This window comes from Psittacula echo (genome assembly GCF_963264785.1).
Source record: "Psittacula echo genome assembly, chromosome: 12".
NCBI classification, from domain to species: Eukaryota; Metazoa; Chordata; class Aves; order Psittaciformes; family Psittacidae; genus Psittacula; species Psittacula echo.
In genome coordinates this window covers 2729907-2755853 of record NC_137747.1, presented here as the reverse complement: position 1 = coordinate 2755853, position 25947 = coordinate 2729907, and the positions used below count along the sequence as shown (strand labels likewise).

At 40.7% G+C, this 25947-nt stretch overlaps 1 protein-coding gene across 1 annotated transcript; it reads right to left on the bottom strand.

Moving 5' to 3' along the window:
* Positions 1–8949: 8949 nt before the first annotated feature.
* On the bottom strand, positions 8950–18306 carry ZFP64 (ZFP64 zinc finger protein; the record flags this gene model as incomplete). Its single annotated transcript, XM_080627761.1, has 6 exons — positions 18237–18306; positions 17457–17696; positions 15921–16082; positions 14908–14970; positions 14062–14313; positions 8950–10250 (listed from the first exon to the last, which is right to left on the bottom strand). The coding sequence occupies exons 1-6, from the start codon at positions 18289–18291 to the stop codon at positions 8950–8952; spliced, it is 2073 nt and encodes a 690-aa protein (XP_080483887.1). The 5' UTR covers positions 18292–18306.
* Positions 18307–25947: the final 7641 nt, after the last annotated feature.

Here is a 25947-nt window from a genome sequence, read left to right as displayed (position 1 = left end):
GCAAACTAGCTATGGCAAAGCATGTGGGCTACCTCTGCAGGGTCCTCGGGCTGCCACAATTCAGTCACTGTACAGCAAAGATGACAGGCACATCGCTGCTGAAGGAGCCCTCAACTATGCAATCCCCAATGTCCTTTTGTTGCCTCATCTGTTCCCGAGATGAACACAAGGTTGAAGCCTGTACCCGCCTCACCACACCAAAGCACCAGACAGCTTGTAAAAGAGATGGGGCAGTTGGCACGATGCTGGGGAACTGGACTCCTGCCATCTCCATTTGCTTTATCTCCATTCCACTTTGAGGATACGCGTACGGTCTGTCAAAATCCAGACACCACCTTTGCCCATCCAAGCAGGGACCGAGGAGAAGCACAGCTCCTATTGCCGGGCCTGAAGGGCAGAACCACCTCTCCCATGCTGCAGGACACTGGCAGCCAACCAACACGTCTTATGCTGATGCCACCGAGCCTGCAATGAGGATTTAGCTGCAAATGTGAGCCTGGTTTGCCAGACAACTCTGCTGTAGCTTCACCAAAAAGACTGGCTTTACCCAGGTGGCTTCAGTGCTTTGAACTTTACCCCTGAATTCAGATGAAGCACAAATGGGAGCCATTGACACTGTACTGAACTTTCCAGGCTGACACGCTATTTAGCAACTTATTAATGCTAGATCTTTTGAGGGAAGTTTTCACTTACTGTCCACTCTAAAGAGCTTTGTCAAACTGTAACCGCTTTAATTTTACTACAATTGGCCCTGGAGGAGCTGGTGAAAGTTATACCAGCTGTACATTTATTTTACTGTTTTTACCTCCCTTTTTTCTGATCATCAGTCTGTCAAGGCTATCAAGATTTACATTTAAATGTAAAACTGGACTGTCCACCAAATAGCCTTTGAAGCTATTAGCTGTGAAAGATAATCAATTGGGAATGGGCCCCTGCAGAGCACTTTTCAAGCACAGTCATCACCAAAAAGCAATTTTGCTGGCAGGCTTTTTTTTTTTTTTAAGGAAAAAAATCATGCCCATCTCCAGCCAATGAAAGTTGCATCAGTGGCTGATTTACCCGATTTGACAACAAAAGCAAAATCTAACATTGTGTAGGCAAAGTGATTCACAAGATAAATTGTGAACTTTTTAGAAGGGACTAAGGAGCAAGTATTGGCAGCTTTCTCATAAACCCCCAGCAACCATATGTACCTAAGAGAATGATCCAATACAGGCAGAGATGAGCAAGAGAGCTACTACTTAAGCCTTACATCAGTCCTGTTAAAATCTAAAAACATGGTACGCTTTTATCACCTCTTTAGATTTACAACTTTAACATGGCATTAACATGGCATCTTACGCTGTTGTTTCTCTAAAACTGTGTCACCATTTATAGCCCCTTTCCTTTAGTAGAATAAAAAAGCATGTTTCACAAAGAACTTTAATCTATTAATTATGACTGCTATGCATTATGCAGTTTAGCTTTATGCATTCCTGTTCCTTCAGATTTTCCTTTAGGCCATCATGAGATGCGACTATCTCCAGTATCTATCTAGGTATTCGCATCTTGCTCATCACTGAGGTATCCAAGTTATTCTCGTCCTCACAATATACTTCTGAGGTACATGTCACCTTCTCCAGGTGGGGAATTCAGCAGTGTTATTCCACTGAAAATACATATTACTAATATAATATTTAAATATGGCCAGCAACAGTAAGTGGAGACTTACTTTGAAGTATGAAGTTGTGACCTGCATTAAGAAAAGGCAGGGGGTGAGTACTTTCTTTCAGAGACCAACATTTAAAAGGTGCAAATACAACTACAAGGCAGAATGGGGCGATGGCTGAGGGCTGGGACACCGACCTGTGCTGCTGGCATTGCTCTGCCTCACCCAGGGCTTCCCAGTCTCAATAAGCTTCCGTCTTGTGATCAAAAGCAAAACGATAGAACAGCTCTGACCAACAGGGATAGCAGCACAAACCTGCTGTGTAGGGCCAGCTTTTACTTCAAAATGCTGCTCATACAGATAGCACAAAGATTTTAACAGCTCTTCTTCGTTTTGAAACACATCAAAATGGGATACACAAGCTCAAAATTTGGAGGTTTCTTCAAGCTTTGTTTTAGGTGAGTCTCAAGTCAGGTTTGATAAACCAAGAGACATTCATGGCATAACATGTTTTATCCAGGAGCATAAGGCATAAATGCTCCAGAACACAACAACAAACAAAAACCAACACCCCCCAGAAAAACCCTCCACAGGTCCTCAACCAATTGTTCCCCAGGTAAGGTTCAAGTTTTAGCTACAACATTCACCCACTTTATCAGTAACCAAGAGATCTTTGGATTTCAGACATCAGAAGCAAATTTACACGAGGTCTGAAACCAGGACCTCGGAGCAATCCCACACCACCTCTGCTAAAAATGAATCTGCAATAATACGGAATTCCTGTTCTTTAGAGAAGCAAACCCATCTCATGAAGGTTATGATATCACAAGTCACAGAATTCAGTGGCATTACAGCAGCAGACCCCAAACATAAATGTTATTTGCTACTCTACTGCTATATAGCATTAAAAAAATCCAACTTTGCTTTGTCATGGGCATTTTTACTTCCCTGCAGCATTGTGAAGTTTCTAAAAGATGAAAGACAGCCATGTAACCAAATACTGTATGTTTTATGAGCCCTTCTCCATGTCTAGCAACTGGAATAAAGACAAAAGCAGAACAGGATACCTGAGAGAGAAAAGAAAGCTTTTCCTGCGACAGACTTTTAATTCACAATGATACCTGAGACATTATTTCCTCAGGTCACTATAGAAACCTTTATCACCTTATGAAAGGTCACTGGGGTAAGTGACAGGAGACATCAGTTTCTCTTCACAATACTGGTTTCTCTTCTTAAAATTTAAATAACAAGGCTAAAGATTTTCCAGCTACAGACGTAGAAAGCCATTAGAGTATCCAGTCGATATTCCTGAAATTATAGGATAGAAGCCTTTCCACTGAGGACACAGCAAATATTTTTACAGCCACCAGAGCAACACATTGCAAAAAGGACAATCATATTTTGACTGCAAACACAATTAAATAATCAGAAATACAGAATAAATACATCTGAAAGAGAAGCCTTCCCCCAGTTGTTTGTAATCTAGAGAAAAATGTCTTGGCATGATTCTAACATTTCTAAGGAACAATTTAAAAAGCCCACAACAGAAGGTACTTTCCAGTGCAGTCAGAGCGTAAGAGCAATAAACAGCTCTGCCAAAGTGATTGGGAAATATTCTGATTACAACTTTAAATTGTAAAAATCATGTGTATTCAATATAAGTTTGGTTTTCCCCCAGATCCCAAAGGAGCGAACTTTGGGCAAAGTTCTGCTGCTTTTAGGTCTCACCTCACATGAGGACTTGATCCCATTCACTCATCTGGGAGTGCTTCCTGGTGCATCTGCCTATCCAGTAACCCCCCCTGTGCACAGGACAAACTGATGCTAGTTTTGAGCAGGAATCTGCCATTTTGATGCAAATGACAGTTAAAGTGTTTATGAAAACCACGTAAAAGATACTAGCAACACTGATAGAGAGCTTAATCCTGAGTGCTGCTGGTTTCTTGTTCAAACGACATCTTTCTGGGGACACAGTGCAGGAGCTCACACAGATAACTGCCACCCCGAAACACACTTAAAGGTAGTGAAGACCAATTTTTCTTTGGACTTTGGATTTTTCTTTCCCTGCTGCATGCTTCTACATCACAAAAACATGAAGGAAAAGCACATTCTAGCAGGTCTTGCAGAGGATAAGTCTCTGCTCATGTAATACTTGGGTCTGTTTTTGAAAAGCAGTGCCACGGAGTAACAACAAAATCAAACCCAGTTGGAAGGATACGAAAGCAGGTGATTGCTTTATGTGAGATGCATACAGGCTATGCACCACTGCTTGTTTAGTGTTCCAGCTAACGGTCTTGCTCTGTTTAACCCCATTTCTTTAAGCAGTCACAGGAATTCACATGCACAAAAGAAGACGGACTGTAAACTCGCAATTGGGACCCCAAAAGCAACTTGTGAAAGGCATGAGACTCTGCAGAGAATAAAACCTGTGCCGGACAAAGCTAACTATGGAATATTTAGTTTTACATTTGTCTCTTAGAGCCAGTTCAGTAAAACTCTGCATAAACATCATCCATCTTGTAACCAGTGAGCAGAAGTGAGAAGCAGTCAGGTTTGCTCACCCCCTGTGTGCCACATGTGCCATGAGGCTCAGTGCTTATCCTGGAGGTCCCCAGGCAAGAGGAATAAAATCCATCTCAATATGTTGTCTGGGAAAGAGACAACTTGCTAGAGAGCATTGAGGCTAGGGCAGACTCTAGGAAGGTATACAATTTATTTACCATGTGCTTGAAAGCAAGCTGTACAAGAGACACTTGTTATGAATTACCATGCTCTCTCAAGGGATAGTTCTGTTGATAACTTGAAGAATGTATTAAATGAATATCAGATTAAAACAATCTGCTTCTGCCAGCTCTAAACCACAAAGACCATCACTGTCATACACAGAAATAAAGCCAGAATGTTGGAAAGCTGAAAAACACAACCCAAACAATTGCCCCCGTGTTAGCCTTGGTTATCAGCTTCTTTTTTAGGGTGGAGGAAAGAAGTCTCTAGATTGTTCACTTAAACATAATGCAATCAGCTAAACAATGTTGAAGAAGCAGCACTAAGCTTTGTCTATTCATTCACACCATTTTGTTATCTTTCCTGTTTATCTTAGAGGCACACATAGGACCACAATGAAGGTTAGTCTTTACAATATGACAAATCTACTGGTTTCCTATTTTAAAAGGTAAACAAGCCTTTTTGTGAAACTGAAATGCAGATAACAGAGCTGTGTAACACTGAGTGCAACATTAGATTGAACATGAGATTCCTGGATGCGGTGGGGCATCCCCTGGGTGCAGGTCTGTTGGACAAGTGCAAACACAGATAAATTGCAGTTCAAACCATCAGCTTTGTCAAATCACTCATTTTGCATCATTCTTGCACTGCACAACAACTCTGCAGCTGCGAAGTATGTACAGAGTAAAATTAATTAACAGGGAGTAAAAAATTAGCAATTGAACATAAACTGAGACTCGGTTTTGGGCACAGATCTGCTTCAGGGGATCTTTAGAGTAGAAAACCTTGTAAGTTTTCTTTTGTTCCTTTATGCCTTAAGTGAAAGTAAGATTTTACAGCTGAGCTTTTTGTAACGTCTTATAAAAGTGGATTTTGAAATGTTTTTACCCGGCAAAGAATTAAAAGTGGGGAACTGTTTCACAGGAAACATCACCAAGCAGAAGAGACCTCAGTTTAAAGTTTATCTGGTTCTCCAGCACCACCTATAGATGACACAAAACACTTCACGCTCATGAAACCCTGCATGCAGAGTTCATTTGTATCAACGACTATATGAAAATTAATGTGTTTTTTATTTTTTTCAGTTGCCAAATTGTAGTACATTTGCACTTACAAGTTTTTAGGGTTGGTACAATTTCCTATAACTGAAAGCCTGCCCATCATACTCACCAGCATCAGCAGTTAAGTCTCACTACGTCCAAACTTTATCTTAATAAGACTACCACCCCTTAGTGGCAATGCACAGCCACCAGCTCTCAACTCAGAGCAGTACACATCCACCAGCTCCTATCTTTCTTGTCCAGCTGGAGCACTTGGAAAGCTACAGGTCTCTGACATGCAAGCCCCTCAGTAGGGATACTTAAACTCTCTTATTCATGTGGCTTGTAGAAACTAGAACATAACTATCCTTGAGATCACCAGCCTTCATAAAATCAACCAGCTAGAAATATTGGGAAAATGGTGTGTAAGCAAGCAGATACAGAGGCACACTTACCAGTGACAAAACCAAGTATGTGAGGACAGATCGATTTATATTCTTTTGTCTAACAAAAAAGAAAGGATATGTAATTATAAGTATTAAAACCTAGATCACCAGTGCGCTAGTTAATCCAATGCAAAGACCTAGCACAGGTTTTGAAAGCTGAGAATTGAACTGCCATCACCATTTGTGTTGCTCAGTATTACAATTTAGCAAAAAAGCTGAGAGAAACTGTCCACCTGACCCATCTGTTTGATCTTGGTTGTAGTTTACCATCCACTTTTCCACGCTAGTGCAACTGTTGGAGGAACAGTCCTAGATCACTGAGATGACCTGAAGGAGCCCCCTCCCTCTGCAGGTCACATAGACTTGAACTTCCCCTCTCCTGCAGCTCAGCTGTGGGTCACAAGTGCCACAGCCTGGGCAGCTCAGCCCCACCAGGCACTTGTGCTTCTGGGGAAGCATCTCATCCCCTGCAACGTGAGTGCTGCAGCTGGTCTAGAACCACTGTAAGCTGGGTGAAAACTGGGTATTTATTGTTACAGGATGGAGTTTCCCATCTTTCACTGGTGTTTAAAGTGACTATTGGCCCAATGCATAGAAACACTGTACACAGCCTGACGATTTAGATCACACACATATGTACACATACATTTGGAGATGGGCTAATAGTGAAGAATTGCTACCATGCCATGCATTTTAATTCAAAGATAACAAAGTGTTTGATCTGCGCTGCTCCAGTGACCATTTACAACCTGGACCACATCTAACAGGATCAAGCACTCACCTGTGATGTCTTTTATCTTCCAAGTGCATTACAAGTAGTCTCAAAGTAGTTGAAATGTAATGATTGGGTCTGTGCTATAGGCACAACAGTGAAAAGTGGCTGGAGAGCCACAAAACAGTGATGCCAGTGTTAAACCTCAGGGTATCTGGGCTTTCAATTTATTGTTCTCAATTAATGTTCTGCAGTCATCTAATGCAGTAAAAAAACCTCCCGCTTCTAATTTATATAAAATCAGGTGTGCTCAGTGACTTGGAACTGGGTCTTGTCAGCTCCTTAAATCACCTGTCTGTAGGGAAGAGATAATTAACAGGAGGACAAACTCGTAGCACCAGAAAAGTTGAACAAGTGCAGGAAATAATAAACCCTGAAATACAACTGCTGCTGAACTCAGAACTTCTGCTTCATATTTCAATGCAGCATGGGGCTAGCATTTACTAATGCCTTTTTAAACTAATCATTTATGAAGTTTCTCCCTCTCGCTGGAGTGTGGTCTTTTCCGATATCCGCAAGTGTGAGGCACAGTGTCAAGACAGTTCAAATCAAACCCTGGATTTTAAAAAAAAACCAAACCGAAACCCCAAACCCAACACAACTTCCAAAAAAAGGAACATTAAAAATCAAGGATTTGGAAGGCAGAAGAGATATGGATCTTCAAAAACACGACTTCCCATAAATAATGACAGTGAAACTAGAGCATTCAAGTATAAACAACCCTTATTTCAACAAAAATCAAAGGTCACATTTTCAAGAACAACCTGTATGACTGTACTTGAGAATTATGATTGCATTTTCCTACTCGGCATTGAACAGCAGGAAGCCTTACACTGTACAGACAATATGTACCACACAGAGGGAAGGAGCGGGGAGCACCCCACCTACACAAAATAAAGTCTGATCAAGCTAAATATTTCGAACTTGAGGACTATTCACAAAGTGGCCCTAATTAGATAATCTTTATATGTTTTCCAAGCATGTTTCTAGCACATAAAGCAATCATTCAGTGTCTCCCACTAGCAGACACTGTGAAATTTATCTTGACTTTGATTCCCCAAGAGGGAATCTCAGAGCTGGTTTTGGTAACAGTCTCTTTTCAGTCTCCATATATGTTAACAACCATCCCTGGGATGCTGTCTGGCTGTTAAATGATCTCTGGTTTTTGCAGATCCAGGCACCTACAGAGACATCTATTTTCTCAAGTTGATTGTCTGTTCTCCAGACTAGAGAGTTTGGTAGTGAAGATACATTAACTACCATTACACAAATGCTCTCCAGGTAGGACTATAATATTGCATAGTTCAAAATACAGCCTAGATTTCATTCATTATAGAAATGTGCATCGTATAATGATGAATTACTATCTCACTGTGATTCAATCTGAATTTATGCTAGAGTTTCCAACCTTCGATTAGAAACTATTATTTTTTTCATTTAGATTTTCCTTCTTCAAACTTTTCCTTCTTCCTCTTTAACTTGCAAAGGGAAGGGCCAAAACATAATGCACTTTTACCACCCATGCAACTACAAACAGGCAGCACCAAAATAAACACAAAATTTAAGAAGTGTTTGTAAAAAATGTATTTGGAGTTGTTTTGCTCTTAAAAACACAGGTGAATCTGACAGAGATCACTGTGCCACATACATGATTTCAATAGTGTTCTTACTAACAAAGTTAGTTGTTACTGACGGACAGACAAGATTCTTCTGTTTTCTAAAAATGGTCACCTGGTCTTCTGCATTAGCATTTCCTGATTCAGTGCCAGGTACTAGCAACTTCTACACATAATAAGGAACAGACCCCTTAATTTTTTCTGAAGCTGCATTAGACCCAGTAGTAGACATTTCTTACAGATCAACAATCAGCCAGGTACACCTAATGCATACATAGCACGTAATTGAAACAGACTTCACTTAAACTTCAGAATGGCTTGGACTATTATCTTTTTGTGTGTGCATGAAAGAATGAGTCCACTGTGAAGGTCATTTACAATAAAGTGAGGGAGGCTTTGTTACTTTAACCAGCACAACACAAGAATCATTCCAGGCAGCTTTCCGCTTGGTGAAATTCTCACCAGTTGCTTCAGTGCTCAGATTTTACAAAGAACAGAGCCTCTAACTTCAGAGGCACATCAATACACACATCCTTTTTTTCACATACAAGATGTATGTTTCTCTGTACAGAAAGTAAAATGGGTAGGTGGAAGGTATTTAGCTTTGTAGGACAATCCCTGCATTGACTTCTATCTTACGCATTTCTGCTGAATGCAGCACTGCCTCTGAGATATAAATTTGTTTAGTAATAGTACTTTGTGACTAATCTGGTATGGAGTCTGCTGGACACAGCAAAGCTGTGTGGGCTCCACTCTGAATGATAGAATAGGTCTGCTTGGGGGCTTCTGTGTGAGAGGATGAAGAAAAGATAGGAGGAGGGGGAGCTGAAGTGGACACTGTTATACTCTGGCCTCCATCACTAACCACAGTCACTTCTGTTGCTCCTTCTTGTATCAAAGCATTAAGGCCTTCTAAGTCAGAGCAGCTGATTCCAGAGCTGGTGATGAAAGCCTGGTTTGCTGAAGCCTCATGACTACTGACAGGAGCAGCAGGAATCAGAGTCTGATGTAAAGCACTTCCGTCGCTTTGGTCATGGGTTGTGAGAAGAACTGTTGGTTGTGCCACAGGCCCAGCTTCACTTTGAGATATAGGAGGTGGAGGTGGTGCCAACAAACTGACTTGGCCCAAAAGCTGCAAGCGGCTGTTGGCTGAGAGGTCTTCCTGAGTCTGGCCAACTAACGTAGGAGGCACAACATTCACTGATGCAGCCTGGACGATACTGTTAGTCTGAGGTACCTGGTGTCCCACAATGATCTTGACCCTTCCCTCGCTGTATGGAGAAACCTGAGCAGCCTGAAGTGGGACCTGGAGATGACTGACAGTAATTGGGGCACTGGTCTGCCGACCAGGATCCATCTGGAGCTGCAGAACAGCCAGTTCATTATTTTTAGATCCATTATACATACTGTGCTGCTTCTTATGACTCCGAAGAGAATCTTCTCGGACAAAGGAAGCATCGCACAAGTCACACTTAAATGCTTTCTTGGCATCCAATTTGGCAACTTGCCTGGATCCACCTTGCTTTGGCCTATCTCCTTCCTTCTTCTCCACAGTTTGCTTCTTGGTCTTGACTTTGTCACCATGAGCTTTCCTCACATGAGTTGTCAGGTTGCTCCGCTGCTTGGTATCAAAGCTGCAGAATTCACATTTGAAAGGACGATCTTTGCAGTGAATACGCTCATGCACTTTCAGAGCTGCCTTGTTGGAGCAAGAGTAGTTGCACTCTGAGCACTTCACTGGTTGTTCAGGCTGATGCGTTCTTATGTGGTGCCTAAGGCTTGTTTTGTTTCCACACTGAAATTCACACTCTGGACACTTGAGAGTATTTTCCATGCTGTGTTTGATACGAATGTGTGATTTCAAGTTTCCTTTCATGGCACACCGGACCTCGCAGAACTCACACTTGTAAGGTTTTTCACCAGAATGCACACGCATGTGCCTCTTCAAGTCTGAGTTGATTTTAAATTTAGCAGGACACATCTGACACTGGAAAGGAGCATCTCCTGTCAACAAAAACCACAGTTCAAATTACAGAGGAGACACCAAGATCCACTGGATACACCAATGCTGTAATGAATTATGTACAGCTGATGTGTTCTAAATTCCTGCAAACTCCCAACAAATTTTTAAGATGTAGAGAACTTTAATGACACAGTATTTATCACCTTGTCTGACATATTTGTGTGCAAACTCTCCACAAGCATGTCTGACAACATCCGTTGCTTTTTCATGTCTGCATCTTTGATGCATTCTCCATTTTTAGTGCATTTTGTGTGTAAAACTGTTCAGCACGCTCCAGAAAGTGACCGAAGTTTCTCATTTCCCCCTCTTTAGCAACTGTGTATCCCATCTAGTGTTTAAAGTTAATAAAAAAACACTGTAGCAGCTGCTGTATTTTTGAAGTTTAAGAAAACAACATAAACATGTCCATGTCTTGGGTTTACCACGGGATCTACAGGAAGGCTTTTAGGTTAACTTTAAACTAGGTAAATGGTAGGCTACTGCAGAAACAGATGCTTAATGGCCACCAGGCTTACTGCTCAGCCATATATTCCTTACTGCCTTTCTTGTACATTTGTTCACATGGTGAGTTAGATTAGCTGACAAGAAAAACTGATTATTTTTTTAGCCTGGTTCTTGCAGTGCAACACAAATACTATTGCTGGCGCAGGAAGGCAGTGGAAACTCGTCAGGACATAGGCAGATGTAGGGACAAAAGTCCACACCTAGGTCAGTGTCAGGTGACTGCACCATCAGAGCATTATTACAAAAATAAAAGAAGGAAAAACCTAACCAAACAAAAAAGAGGATCAGAGCAGCTACATAAATGCAACTGGCAGACAAATCCGAGACTAATGAAACATGCATGCAAATACATGACTCTAGGGAAATGTGCTTACACAGAGAAGTAACATTAAGCTTTTTTCTGGCATTACAGCAACGAAGAAAGAGATATTTGCACCATGTATCATACCTAATAACATTCCACAGCTCACTTCAAGAAAATCTAGTATCAGTTTGGATTCATGCAAACAGGTATAGAAAATAGTCGCAAGTGCCTTTTTTCTTCTTTCTTTTTTCCCTGAGAGCAATGCTGATTCAGAAACCGAACAACAGTAGTTGAAAGTTAGATCAAGTTCTTAACTGATAAAACATGAAAAATGAACACACTCATCTGCAAGAGCTCTGTAAGTCTGTTTATGTCAGACTACCTACAAGAACAACCACTAAGCCACTATTTTGCATTTTTTCTATTTGCAGGCTTGTGTCACAACACACAGGAGCAAATGAAGCTGTAGCTCTGTTTAGTCCATAATCAATTCCCAGAATAAAGACCTGGTAACTCTGAAGTCATTGAAAAAAATCCAAAGCAAACCTACCAACCTAACTAACTGTTCAGTTTTCTTCTTTAACCTAAATATGTAGTTCTCTAAAATACCTGAGCATGAAATCTTTAACTAGATGTTATTTTGAAAAAGTCAAAGAATTGTGTTACTAGGTTCTAAGACACCCTTGGTGAGAGAAGGAACATGAGAGTGTACTTACCTCAGCAAGCATTTATCTTCTTTAATAATCAAACTGCAAATGCCTGATTTATTTTACAAGTTAATATTTCATAGAGTTTGTGATAGCCGTATAATTTTGCATAATTTGCTTATCCAGCTACATATGTCATTGGTTTAGCTGCGTATTTTTCAAATCAAGTTGTGGCCTACTGTGCTAATCCATGTATCTGTTTAATAATTGAGATGCATGGTGTATTATCTATATTAAACAGATTTTATTAATAAAGATGCACTGTTTGTTCATCTCATTTATTTTACAATCTCATCTGCACACTCAGCTACTGACTTTTATCTACTCTGCTGATGAAGACACAGTATGTATTTCAGTGACTTAATTCTCACATACAGGGTAGCACAATATATGAAAAAGAATTAGTAATTTTACTGAATATAGCAAAGTATGTTGGTTCCTTTTATTTAAAGAGTGGTCTATAACTTTACATTGATTTCTTTACATTTCTGCCCATATATAATTGACACCGACAGAATAGATATTAAAAAATAAGAGTGATCCTGGAATTATTGGTTGTAAGAGTGGTTTTACTCAAACTAACAGGTAACTGATCTTTAGATGAGTACTTCAACAAGTAATGCTATGTAGATGATCTCACTCTGAGCAATGTAGACTACACTCAACCTTCTAGAGTATGACTAATTTTAATTCCACTCAGCAATATATTCTACATACCAGTCTCACTTTTCTCCTAAAACCGTCTGTGTGCATAATAGTTTTGTAACCTAACAAGGATGAAATGATTAGTTTCAAAATTCCTGTGCCACATTTCAGGGAATCAAAAAAGTCCTTTTATGGAAAAAGGATTTATTTTGGAGAAATGGAAGAGACAGGCTTGAATTTTAGCATAATTGAATTGCTTATGATACAAGAGACTGATCTGCCAAAAAGAAAGAAGGTAGCCTAAACTGCTTCTCAACTATCACAATATTTAATGCCACAAAAATCTCACTCTACTGGAAATACAAGAGAATCATGATCATTCACAGGTTCTCCCACAGCCAAATTCAAAGCATACTGGGCTATGTACACAAATGTACAAGCATGCATGCTCTTATATGACATGGGGTACATGCAGTACCATATTCTCTGACTAGTGTGCATACCATCTTGACGACCATCACATCTTCTTCTAGAGCAATAGAAAGAGGGAAAACTGTAAAAAAACTGCCTGACAGTCCTACCTATTCCATCACAGCAGACTTGTGAAGTATAAAATATTCTTTTCTGCTAGAGACAGATTGGTTTAACCTTGCTCTCCTTCACAATACACAAGGGATTTCTTTCTTTTATCTACTCAAAATAAATCCCATCTTGCACACATCTGAACTAACGTTGTTTAGTACTTGAATTTGGAATCAGATGTAGGATAGGTTCAAAGCTAATCTAGTAATCACTGAACCATAGCCACCTTGCAGCTAAAATTCACCAAACTAATCAAATGTATAACAGACAAAACAAAAACTAATTTGGTACCCTGGATTAGGTGAAAAACAACATACAAAGACAACTACAAAGCAGTATCTTTACGGCAAATCTGTTCTAGGAACAATCTATAAAAGGGAAATCTGATTAAAATGAAACTTAAGGCAAACAATGCAAATATAAAATGATACAATGTTTATATGGCTGAAGGCTAAAGCTTCCTAGCCACAGAGCAAAAATTAAATGGGCAGAACATAGTTCTGGCTGCTCATATGACGTTAATGTCCATCAGTCTACAAATGGCAGGTACCACAAACAAAGGTCAAAAAATGACGTAACTTAAGTTGCTAATTACTTTCTAATTTACTGATACAAGAAAACCTAAAGTATGCAGCTGAGGTTTACATTGGTATAATTAGTTTAATTACAAGGTAATTTTAGTGTTTCTAATATAGTGGACCTGATTTGAGAGATGCAGATAGGAACCTAGGTTGTCTTATCTCTCAATCAATCAAGTAGATTCTATAGCTCTACTGGTTTGAGACTATCTAATAGATAGTTTCAAAATCAATTTAGAAGAAAATCTACCAAGAATCAGATCTGTCTTTTGACTGCTTCCAGGTATTTTTAGTATAGCTGTATTGCCCTACTAGATTCTATGCTCAAGAAATTCACAGAAGTTGGACGCGTAAGTGCTTCTGAGAATTCAAACAGGCCCTTTCTGCAATCTTGACACCTGTATACCTTTTAAAAAAGGTCTTTCCTATGACCTTCAAACCTTTGCAGATCTGAATTTTAGTATAAACTTACCTGTGTGGGATCTGAGATGTACAGTTAGCTGGCTGGAGTTGCGGCTTGCATAAGGACAGATCTGGCATTTAAAAGGACGCTCATTGGAGTGAATGCGCTGATGCTTGTTGAGGCTGCTGCTGTCAGCGGCTGCATAGTCACAGTGTTTACATTTGTAAGGCTTCACCCCAGTATGAGAACGCATGTGCATTTTCAGCTTATCTTTACGACTGAAACACTTATTACAAACTTCACATTTATGGGGCTTGTCTCCTGAAGCAAACAGAAGAGCATCAACACATCATGAATTTTTGCACCATAAGGATGTTGTTGCAATAATAAAAAAAAAAAAAAAAGTGCACATTGAACACTTAACAGAACTGGAACTAGCTTTTAAAAGCTGGACATTGGGTTTCAGCAGCCATCCTATTAGCCAAGAACTCTTCTATGCTATTCTATTCTAGAAGGCTGCATGCACAAGTGCAACACATTTAGAAGACCCTTTGGAACCTTCTCTCTTTACAACTCTGAAATTGCAGTTTAGGGGGAAGGGAGGTAAAATGTTGGAATCACTGTTTCACATTAAGAAGAAACTAGGTTTATGCATTGCCACCACACTGCACACTGATAAACACATGGTCTGCACCTCAGAAATTTAACTGTGCCTTAAATCAGTGCACAGTGTTCATGAGTGGTACTGCCCATAATGGGGTATGTCTTACCCACAAAGGGCAATTCCCCAGGCACAGAGAACTACAATACAGGTACAGACATACATGTACATCCTATCTACAGAGACTTTATTTTGTGGGAAAATACCTTTTGGCAAAAAGTCAAACCAAAAATAAATACAGCAACTATATAAACCTGTGTGTGTTCGTAGATGACGTTCCATATCCTTCATACCATAGGAAGTCTTGAACTGGCAACCTGACAACGGTAAGATCACGATCATGAAATTCAAGGAAAATGTAACAAAATAGTAAAAATATTCTCAGCATTATGTTTATAAATTCAGTATTAACAGAAAATGAATTCCCGGTCTTGTTTACTCACATCTACTTAAAATAGTGACCGGCTTACCTATGAACTTTAGTTTTCTAATGCTTCTCCTAGGAGGGAATTCACTCTCTACATTACCATTTTCTGCATGCTTTGAAACAAATTCTCTGGTATCTCTGCCTAGGATTTGAGATGCTCTTTATCAGTACACAGGTGATGCCGGGGGAATTAATTAATTCCACGTACAACTTCAAGTTAGTGCAATTGGGAACTTTGGTAACAGTTCACCAATCAGGAATTCTGCCTAAGTGGAAAGAAAGTGCTACATTTTCAGAGTACAGAAATGAATGTTATGCATTTGAAATGTGCCTTTCAAATGAAGGCAAACTTGTGAAAGGAGGCTGTAACTTCTGCTACCGTTAACATGACTACTCACTTCATGGCTATCTCTACACACATTTTCTGCACATTGAATGGTTTTTACTCATTAAGGTCTCCAAATACATCAGTTCAATCTGTCTTTATAAAAATGCTACTTGACCAAAGACAAAACATAATGCGAAATGCACCTATAATATTTCTCATGTACAACAATGGCAGTTAGCAAAAAGGTAGCAAGACTCTGCTCTTACATTGCTATGGTATAGACATAGGCAAACTCCCTGCAGCATTGCCAGGGTACAGGACTGAAGTCTAACGGTATGGAAAATCAATAGCAAAACTACTGCTGGTACCAGTGGTAGTACGTCACACCCTTTGTAAGTTGCCTTCCAGGTTCTGAACATTGTAACTGCGTAAGACAGAGCTACTGTGCGTATCAACTATCAAAACCCATCAATTTTAAAATAAGGAGGAAGAAAGTATAGTTCACATCTTACCTGGATAGCAGCAGTTTAGTTTCTTCTGTGTATGTGAGGAAGTGGATTTTTTTGATCGTGGTTTTGGTGGCGTAGAGACAATAGCAGCAGTTGGAGGCTCACTGCTCTCACTGGGCAGGTACGTTTGATAGCCATGCTCAAAAACAAACTCTGGTGCAGAAACTAAACACATAAAACAGCTCAATTTGAGAACATTAACTTCACCAATCAGAAAAAAAAGGATTATTTTCTAGTTTCATTAGCTACTTCTCTACAGCTTTTTTCCAGCAAATTTCTGCTCCTGGCTTCCTATTCACCTGGGTGAAGGGGAAAGGAAAATGTCTTTTCTCTCCCTTGCTGTCCTGCAATCAGTGAAAATTCTGTCAAGATGAGCCATGTTGAACTTAGTACAAGCCTATGTAGGCCCACTTGTCCCCCTGAATCCTATCTGACTGCACTGTTGTTTCTTCAGCAGGTCATTATTTTTCTGATGCTTGTCCAGGTCTTACAGTAATAAAGGTATGTTTGTCTTTGAACACTGGCTGTGCTACAGCCCAAAAGGAAGAAATCTCAAATTATTTATATGGCAAATATTGTCAAAGAGGCATCATGTAAACAATTTCTGTCTTTTTAAACTGTCAAAAAAGTTCAGTGTTTTTCAACTATACAGTTTTTAGCTGTTACAAGAATAACAGATGAAACAAACTCAGCCAAAGTAGCAGCTTTTAAATCAATTAGACAACGCTATACCCCAAAAGGGCAGAGGGATATAACTGCCTTCGTTTCAAAGTGAGTAAATATGAAGCAGAAAAATGACTCATCCAAAACCCACACCAAGTTCAGGGATTATAATACAAAAATTCCTGGAAGTGAGCCCTGAATTCAGTTTGTTTCACTGCTGTTCCAGATTCTATGCCTAATCTGTCTATCCAAATTAAACTCGAATAATTTGGATTTTAGTAAGGTCCCAGACCAAAATAAAATAAAATAAAACTATATATAGAAGGGCAAACCTTCACACACGGAACAAAACTCTAGGTTTAGTTAAATGTCTCCACGATCAGGACCTCACTTGAGCCTTCACATAGGCAGAAATTTTGAGTAATATTTTTCCTGCCAATTAGCTGTGGGAGCAATGTTAGGGAATGCAGTGTTCTCACATAAAAAGGCCTGGATTGGCGCCCGACAGCAATTCTGGGTCTGTTTTTCATCAAGAGCACTCTTAAAAAAATAAAATGCATAGTAATTTGATTATATTTAAGAAGTATTGACAATTTTAATTAGTTTGCACAATTTGGTTATGCACCACATCAGATTTAACCGATTCTCTAAGTAAACTTGTATCTCAATTAGGAAATTAAGTAACTGTTGTCATACCAAACCAAGATGGCAGCACACCACTTATTATTCTTCCTTTGTTGCTTGCAGATATGCAATGACTAACGTGAAAATGGTGATTTCAGCTTAGTGTGATGGGGTCACACAAGCAGAGGGCTGTATAATGCTGCCACTTTGCATGAGAGTTTTCAAGCTCCTGGTCTGTAACACCATGGGTACCTGTTATGGTTTGGGTCTCTGAAGCGATTGTCCTGGTTGTGGTCTGTGCCTGCGTTGATGGCACCGTTTCTTCCGACACAAACTGGACCGTGCTGGTGGCCCCGGCCGCCGCGCTAGTGAGCTGGCAACCACTTTGCTTATGCCCAACGAAGGCATCAAGGTTATTGAACTGCTGTTTGCAGATGCCACAGATGTGGATGTCGGGGGTGAGCTCCACCAGCACAGTGGTGCCACCGGGAACTGTGGGAGCAAAAGCATGGTCAGGAGCTTATCCAGAGGAAATGGGAATCCATTAAACCACGCAACCAAAACACAGACATCCACTGACCAAGCGCCCCGGCAGCGGGACAGCCCCTTGGGGCCCAGGGTGGCCTGACCCTGCTTAGGCCTGCAGGGGCCCATTGGGCGTTGCGGGACCCTCAGACTGGGGCTGTCAGGAGAACGGGCAGCCCGTGCCACCGGACACGTTTCCCCCAAGGCCTCAGGGTTCCGCGGGGGTCCGCACCGCCCCACGCGGAGAGCATTCGCTCAGCAGCCGCGGCCTCGCTCCACAGAGCTCGCCAGAGCCCAGCGCCCTGCGCCCCGCACACCCCCGCTACCGCCGCGGCGCTCACCCAGATTCCCGGGTTCCCCCCCCCCGCAGCCAGGTTCCCGGGCTCCGCTCCCGCCCGTTTCATGAGCTACTCAGGTTTCGGGGCCTCCCTAGGCCCCGGCTCAACTCGGTTTCCGCCGGGTGAGCCCCGGAGCGCGCATACCTCGCGGGCGCGCAGCGGCACTTACACTGCACGGGGCCGGGGAAGGCCGGCGCCGCCCCCCCGCCGCCGCCGGGGTTCATGGCGGCAGCGAGTCCTGGACGCCGCCGCCAGCAAGGGGCTTATTGCCGGCGGGGAACCGCTCCCCCCGCGCCTCTCGGCCGTCGAGCAGGGCGGATGTGGAGGAGTCGAGCATGCTCAGTGGCAGCGACGAGGCTGCGGCTGCCCGAACCTATGGCGGGGCTGAGGGCTATGTCTCGCTTTAGGGCGGCTGAAGCTGCCTCTCGTTTCTGCCGCCCGCTCCGTGCGGGAGCATCCCTTAGAAGCCAAACCACCATTATTAAACTCTGCGTCAGCCAACGCGAAGCCTGTGCGTTCCGTAGGAGACGAAGTGAGCCGTGTGTGCCTTGTGGAGCAGATGGCACGGCCATGCTGCTCCACCATGGCTCTGGTAGCAGGGCTGAGACCTCCATTGTGCTTCAGCGCTGCTTCCCACAGAGGCCTTCATCTTAAATTAGAGCTTTAATGTACCTAGCATTGCTTATGGGAGTTTGGCAACGAGTTGGGGCTGGCACTGAGATTGTCGTAGGGCAGTAGAAGCAGTGAAAACCTGCCTTAAGTTTTGGCATTTTGTGTCACAGGTCTGCTCTTAACGTAAAATCATGTTTACTGCTACTGCAACACTAATAACTGTGCAGAGAACCAAACTGGTTGCGCAGACATGATTGCCAGAAAACCACTCTGGTATTCCAGCTCTTTTTGCCAGTTTTCATACTCAAGAGCTCTCAGCAGGCCATTTGTCTTCCACAGCCCTCAACATTTCCTTCAGTCATGCTCACCCCAGATGTCGAAGATAATTTAATTTATAGTGCCAAACAAGAATCTGATACCCAGTGAAGTTATTGGAAGGCCTCTCTGTTGTTTGAGTGGGTTTCTGGATGTAGGCCTCGGTGTGCATTACAGGCAGATAGTGTTCCTCCTTGGGGTTGCACAAGACTCCTTGCTATAAGATGACACCCTTTTTCAGGGGGGATTGACACATTCTGTGCCAAGCATGTTTAGTGCTTTGCAGCACCAAACTGGCTCACTGAGTGCCAGCTCACTGAAAATTATGCTGCTTTCCCCTGTATTAAAAATGCAGCAATTCAAGAAGGATGTCCAGCATTATACATACACTGAGTAGAAGATGGAAATTTAGAGGTCAGATGCCCTTTAGTTTGGGTAGATGCCTTTTGCTACTTGAATTTCACCAAGCTGTAAGACTCAGAAAGCTCCATTTGCATGGGATCAGTAAAGACTCAGTGTTTGGCAGCTGAAGTCTGACAGACATTCCATCTATGCACATTTTGCATCCAATTCAAGCTCCTGCTACCTTCAGACTTGCATTAGGCACTGATACTCTGTGCTCTGAGGAGTGCACAGTAGTGGGAAGGAAAATGCTACCCTGGTGACACAGGGTTAAAGTGGCTGCAGAGGGAGGAAAATGGACTAAGATGGGTAACTGAAGATCATACAATGTGGATGTAATGTGAATCGGAAAACAAACTATTAATTCTGCTTTGTCCTTGTGAATTGGATTTTGGTGGTTTTACAGCTGTGTAGGTTTAACTGTGTATTCATTAATAAATGCAGAACAGCTTGTGCATGCACTAAACATACCCAGAACTTCAGATGCCAGTTCATATTACACTTGAAGTTCTGTTTTCCTGGGAAACTGCTTGACATTTCCGTTGACCCATTTTGCCAAAACAATATAGCACAGACATGGGATTGTTAGGGGGCCAAGATAAGACACAAAAGGTGATAATCCTCCTTCCAGCCTCTGAAACCTACTGACTATGTTAGATAGCACATTGTAATGCTGGCTGTAAGGATCAAATTTATCTCACTCCGAGACCTCAGGTGTATTTTAGTCCAATTTTAGATTAAGAATTTGATTAACACATTGAAAACTAATGAAGAAGGAAGCCAAATAAAATCCACACAATGGATATTAAATGTGGGACATTAATAGCAGTTTCAAAATTTATTCAGAATTTCTCCTCTCAAATAATAAAATATAAGGAATTTACATTGATTTCTGGAAATACAGGTGGTCTTACATTAGCATAGCTACGCAGCCAGTACCTATAAAGCAGAACACAGAAATAAGAATACAGTTAGTGCTGATGAGACTGTTTTGGGAATATATCCAAAAGAAATTAAATCTTAGGGTAAGAATAATCAACCTGAATCTATTTTCTACGGTATAGATAGAGCTGTAGAATTGAAAGCTGTCTTTTAAGTAATTTTGCTGTTTTTTTCCAGAACACTATGACCCATTTCCAAGGCTGACAGAGTGCCTGCCTGTTTATCCACCAATTACAGTTGCAGTCACAGGTGTACCTTGGAGTACAGCATAACTTATTTATATCTGTTTCTCCCTCAGTTTAATGCTTTTTCATTAGGCTACAAACCTGTTTGAGTTCATTAGAAAACAATAGGCATTGTGTTGTGTTAAAAAGTGAATTTTCACTTATCCAAGGGCCTGTAATGACAGTTAGGCAGGCTCTGTGCCCCCTTTTGACTGCCAGAACAAATACAGCAGGGGAAGAGCATTGCAGCTGTGCTCCCTGATGTGCTTGCTCCTTCAGTCTGGGTGTCAGGGTAAGAATATTTAATTGATACAGGGGTGGTCTGAGGTTGCATTACTGAGTCAGATATGAATGGTTTCATGTCTGGTATGTTACCATCTCTTTTAGAAACACTTGCTACATTACTCAGTTGGACATTATTAATGAGATATGTTAAATTAACTTTCAGGAAAAGATTCGGAATTCAGAGTGAACTGTATGGCTGCAACTGGCATCTGAAAGAGGAATTCCCTCCACCTCCTCCATCATTCCTTCCAGCTGTCTTGCAAAAATCACTTGGTCAGTAGCAAACCATACTGCTTGGTTCCCTGTGCTGGCAAGGGCTGAAGGCAATTGGAAGGAAAGTGCTCAGTCTTGGACTGTTCTTGGATTGTTCTTCCCATCTTTGGTATTTCCCAGCATGCTGCAAATACAGCTCAGCTGGGAATATTCAGGCTTTTTTCATTGAAGGAAGGAGGAGTTGAGGCCAAATTAATACTTTTCATAGGACATGGATTTTAAAAGTGTCTGTGCTGGGAAAGAATTTTCAGATCCAGGCAGCTACATGTTGTTAAAACCAGAGAGAGAAAGGCACCTGCACAAGAAATAACTCTCACTGCAAGCGCCTGTGGTTCAAGTCCTTGGCCTTTTATATCTTAAGGGAATGTCTACTGTCCCATCACTTTCTCTGGGTTCTGTTTTGCTGTTTGTTTCACATATATTTCTTCTTTCACAGAAGAACTAAAAACAGTCAACAGGCATTGGCCTCAGTGTAGTGCAGAGCTTGAAATATTTGAAAAACCCCACCTCATGTCTTTAGGATAACAGCCAGCTTTATATCCACTGCAGTTTAGAAGAACTCCTGACATACAGCACTTCCAAACATAAGGACCTGCCTTTAAAAACATTGGTCTGACAGTTATATCGTCTATTTGCATAAGACCTTCATAGCAAAATGTACTCTGAAGCACACAAGTATGTGCATAACGTAGCTTGCAGAGATACTGGTTATCAAGTGCACGTTTACAGGGAAAGCTCTTTGCAGCTGGCACTGCTTGCTGCTTTGTGTTTCAACAGTACTTAGCCTGATGACGGCTTGATTCTGGCTTTGGCGTGAACATTGAAAACCCCATTATTATCTTATTAATAACTAATAACACTTACAGATCAGGACTTTATTGAACAATGTTCTGGACAGAGTTTTCATTTTACTGGATGAGGATTGATGTCTGAGAGTGTAACACTGTACCGAGCACTTGAGTCATCGAGCAGAGCTCTGCTGAGATCACACTTGACACTATTTCCAGCCTTTAAGGCATAAATCAGTATGCATGTGTAATCTTCGTCACCCTTAACCTGACTGAAATGAAAATACTGCAGTGCTTCAGGGTCCTTACAAATGTAATGCAAGCAAACAAGGCCCAGAAAAGACAAATGTCAATCACGAGAGAGAGAGAAAAAATAAATCAGAGGCATGAAAAGTCAGGCCTTATCAGAGCCTTAGAGATAGGCATTCCTGGGCACAGTGTTGGACAGCTGTGGCCTCAGTGCTTTCCTGGAGACGGACATTTATGTTCGACAAGAAACACGTAGACTTTTACCTTCATACAGAGCTTCCACTCCTTCCCTCAGCCCCCCTGTCTTCAGAGATCTCACAGGGGCAACATATCCTACCTTGAAAGCTGAGAGAAAAAAGAAAATAATCATTAAACCCAACCCTACTGAAGTACTGGGAAGAGAGTTACCAGTTCAGCTAGACAGCTGGCCATGCTCTCCTGTCCTTTAAAATATTATATATTTATTATATTAATAAAGCCCTTTAGACTATTACACCATTGTTTCATTCACCTTTCACAACAGATGGAGGAGGACAGGTTTAAAAGCGAAAAAACCCCCAAAACCTAGAGGTATAAATGTATAAATGAACAGAACATAGCAATAAGATGTGAAAAATCCCCAACAGTATCACAGGAAAAGAACATAGACTTGGTTATAAGCTTATCGTCACTGAAGAGGGAAAGCTTATCTTTTTTTGAAGGCCCTGGTGTGAAAACATCCCAAGTGAAATTGGAATGTGGCCTAGGGGATGGACAAAAAAAAACCCCATAAATGGAATTAAAGATTTTAGATTTTGAAGATGAAGGCAAATGAACAGTGGATTTCAAGAAAAAACCTAGCCAATTAAAATAAAGATTAAACGCCCCAATTTTTAGCATTTCATAATTGTATTGATGGATAATCACATACACAGCAACATAAATGCACCGAGCTCAAATTAATTATGTTAAAATAATAGGTAATCTGTCTCTATGTTGATAACATAATTATGATGATGATTTTCAAATGTTTTAAAATAATGTCATTTCAATTCATAATGCAAGGTAGAGACTTTGCTGTTTAATGTATTTGGTATTTATACAATATGTTCAATGTCATCGCTTTCCTCTACAATAAACACAGTCTAAATAATCAGTACCTTAAGATATTTCTTACTGCTGTATGAAGTGTAAAATAATGTGAAAATATTATTTACTGGAATAGCACATTGACAACTGTGATTAAACTTCAAATGAATACCATAACACAACAGAAATGGATTATTTGGTCGAGATGTCTAATTGGTCATTGTCAGAAAGCAGACATAAATCCACACAGGGGAAATGCTCGTGGGTTTATGGGGTTAACTATGCAACCGTGCTTCCCTGTCCTTCACACAGTGGAAAATACGCAGTTAGGATTAGAAAAGTTAGCGATATTGTTTCAGGATTGAATTCAGTTTCTCAGAGAATTTCTGATTATCAGCAGTTGCTTCTCAGCAGGAGCTGTCCTTCACCCCATGCCCGACAGCCTGGGTTGGTGCAGTCGTGTCGCTCAGTTACTGTGTACGCTGCAGATTGTGAGAACAAGTGATCATTGCACCGGTAGAAGCTCAGCCTGGGCTCTCCGGTTTTGGTGCTGCCAGAGCTGGTGCACAGGCAGCCTGCAGTGGCTTAGGGCTTTGTACATGAAAGTGCTGCTCTGATATCAGGCTCAGATTATCCGTAAGAAAATGCTTTACACTGTTTTTTTTCCCCTGAGAGTTGTGTGAGCTTCAGATTTATGCTGGATTGGAGTATCCCTAAATTATTATCAAATTGTTAGATTTTTTTTTAAGCTTTGTAATTTTTTCTTTTAAAAAATCTATTATCTGCACTTCACTTCTTTCTTTGCAAACCATTTCTGTGCCATACCTTCCCTTCCTTCCTGCACTTACATCTTTGTATTTCTGTTTCAAGTCTTCTTTTTTTCCTAAATGCAAATTGGCTGCTATCATAATTGGAACAAACTTTTAAAACAAACTTGCATTATTGTGATAATGAATATGGCACACATGAAAATAAACTAGTTAATTTATGGAATATATTTCAACGCATTTTGTATAAATATAGAAGTACGGTAAAACTCCACTGGGATACACATGGCAACAAATAAATGCTGGATCTAAGATTGTACAGCTCCAGTCTAATATTTAGTCATTTTTATTATTATATTTAGGTTAAAAATGGAAAGCAACACCAGCAGAGGGACTGTCTTGATACTCAGTGGAGTTTTGCCTGCTCCCTAGCAGGGCATAGAGGTAATTTTATTCTAGAAGCTTTTGAATGCTTTACAAGTAATAGAAACCAAGTGGGAGAAGTATATTCCATATTTTAGTTCTGACATTCTCATAGGAAAGAATATATAAAAAAAATTAAAGATTCAAAATACTTGCCTGTGATTCAGTACCTAAAGACTTTCTGGTGTTTTTCAGAATTCCCTTGAGACATATAAATGCTTCTGAGCTAGAAGTGCCCATTGTAGCTATAGTCACTTATGCCACTTTATCAAACTAACGAGCCATTGAGTGATGCTATTCCCAGGTTCAACTCTACCGGGGTGGAAAAGTAGAAAACAAAACCGAAATTTAGACAGAATGGAATTCCTAAGAGCCAGGGCAACTAGAATTTATTAATTCCTATGCTCCAAAGCTTATCAAAAATAATCTTCCACCACTTTTCCTCTATAAATCTTACCATCTTTCACAAAGTCTGTGCATATAGAAAAGCTCGCAGAATTTCAGTGCAAGCAATGCCATCAAATCGCCTTTATTGGGATTCCTTTTTACACAACTGTGGTTTCTGCAAAGGCCCATAAAAAAAAAAAAGGAGATGTTTTACTGTCAGATGACAGTAAGAAGGACTTCTGCTTTTATTTTGGCTATTAGAGATCAAACCTCTCAAGCTTTTAAATTACAAGATCTCTTCAGCTAGATTAGCTGATGGTAGATACAAAGAAAATTCCTTTTCTATTGTGTAATTACATATTAGTTATTAAATACCACGTCCTGGGCATTGGGGCTACAGTTCCCCATGACTGCAAGTCTTTCTTATGAGAAAACTCCTGAGTTTAGTGAGATTATTCAAATGAGCAAGGTTGAATTTCTTTTTATGCCATTGTAGATTACATTTGATATCATTAGAATGATCAACAAAGTATATGAGACATTTTGTGTGCTAATTTTAATTAAGTTGTCCATGACAAAAAGAAGAAATTTTACTCCAAATCTTCTTTGTTAGAAATAACATGCAAAGAACTCTGCATTTGAACTGTATAAATGTACTGCTATTTTGCAAAGCATCCCAAGGTACTCTAGCTAGAAAATTCTGCCTACTGGTGTCTAGTTATCAAGGCAATTAGTTCAGTCAGCCCTGATGTAAAATAATAATAATTAAGGAAAAAAAGTGTTTTGTTTTGCACCACAACTTAATGCTACTATTCTTGAACATTACCATCTCCCCTTCACCCCCCCAAAACCAAATTATTACAATCCTTCTGAAAGAAGGCTTTAGCTTTGTGTTCATATCACAAAGGTAACAACCGTGAGGGGGTAACATCTTAAGTTCCTTTAGAACAATATCTGCATTTAAAAATCAGAGCAAGGGAGATACTATCTGAACTTCAACTGCTGCACATTTTTCTTTTACAATTAAATCTTTATCATGGTAATATTCTCTGTGGGCATACGTGTGTGCTTTCCAGGAATCCTGTAACAAATACATTCATCTGTTATCGGGCTTCGTGAGTTTCAGAGAATGTGGCAGCATATTC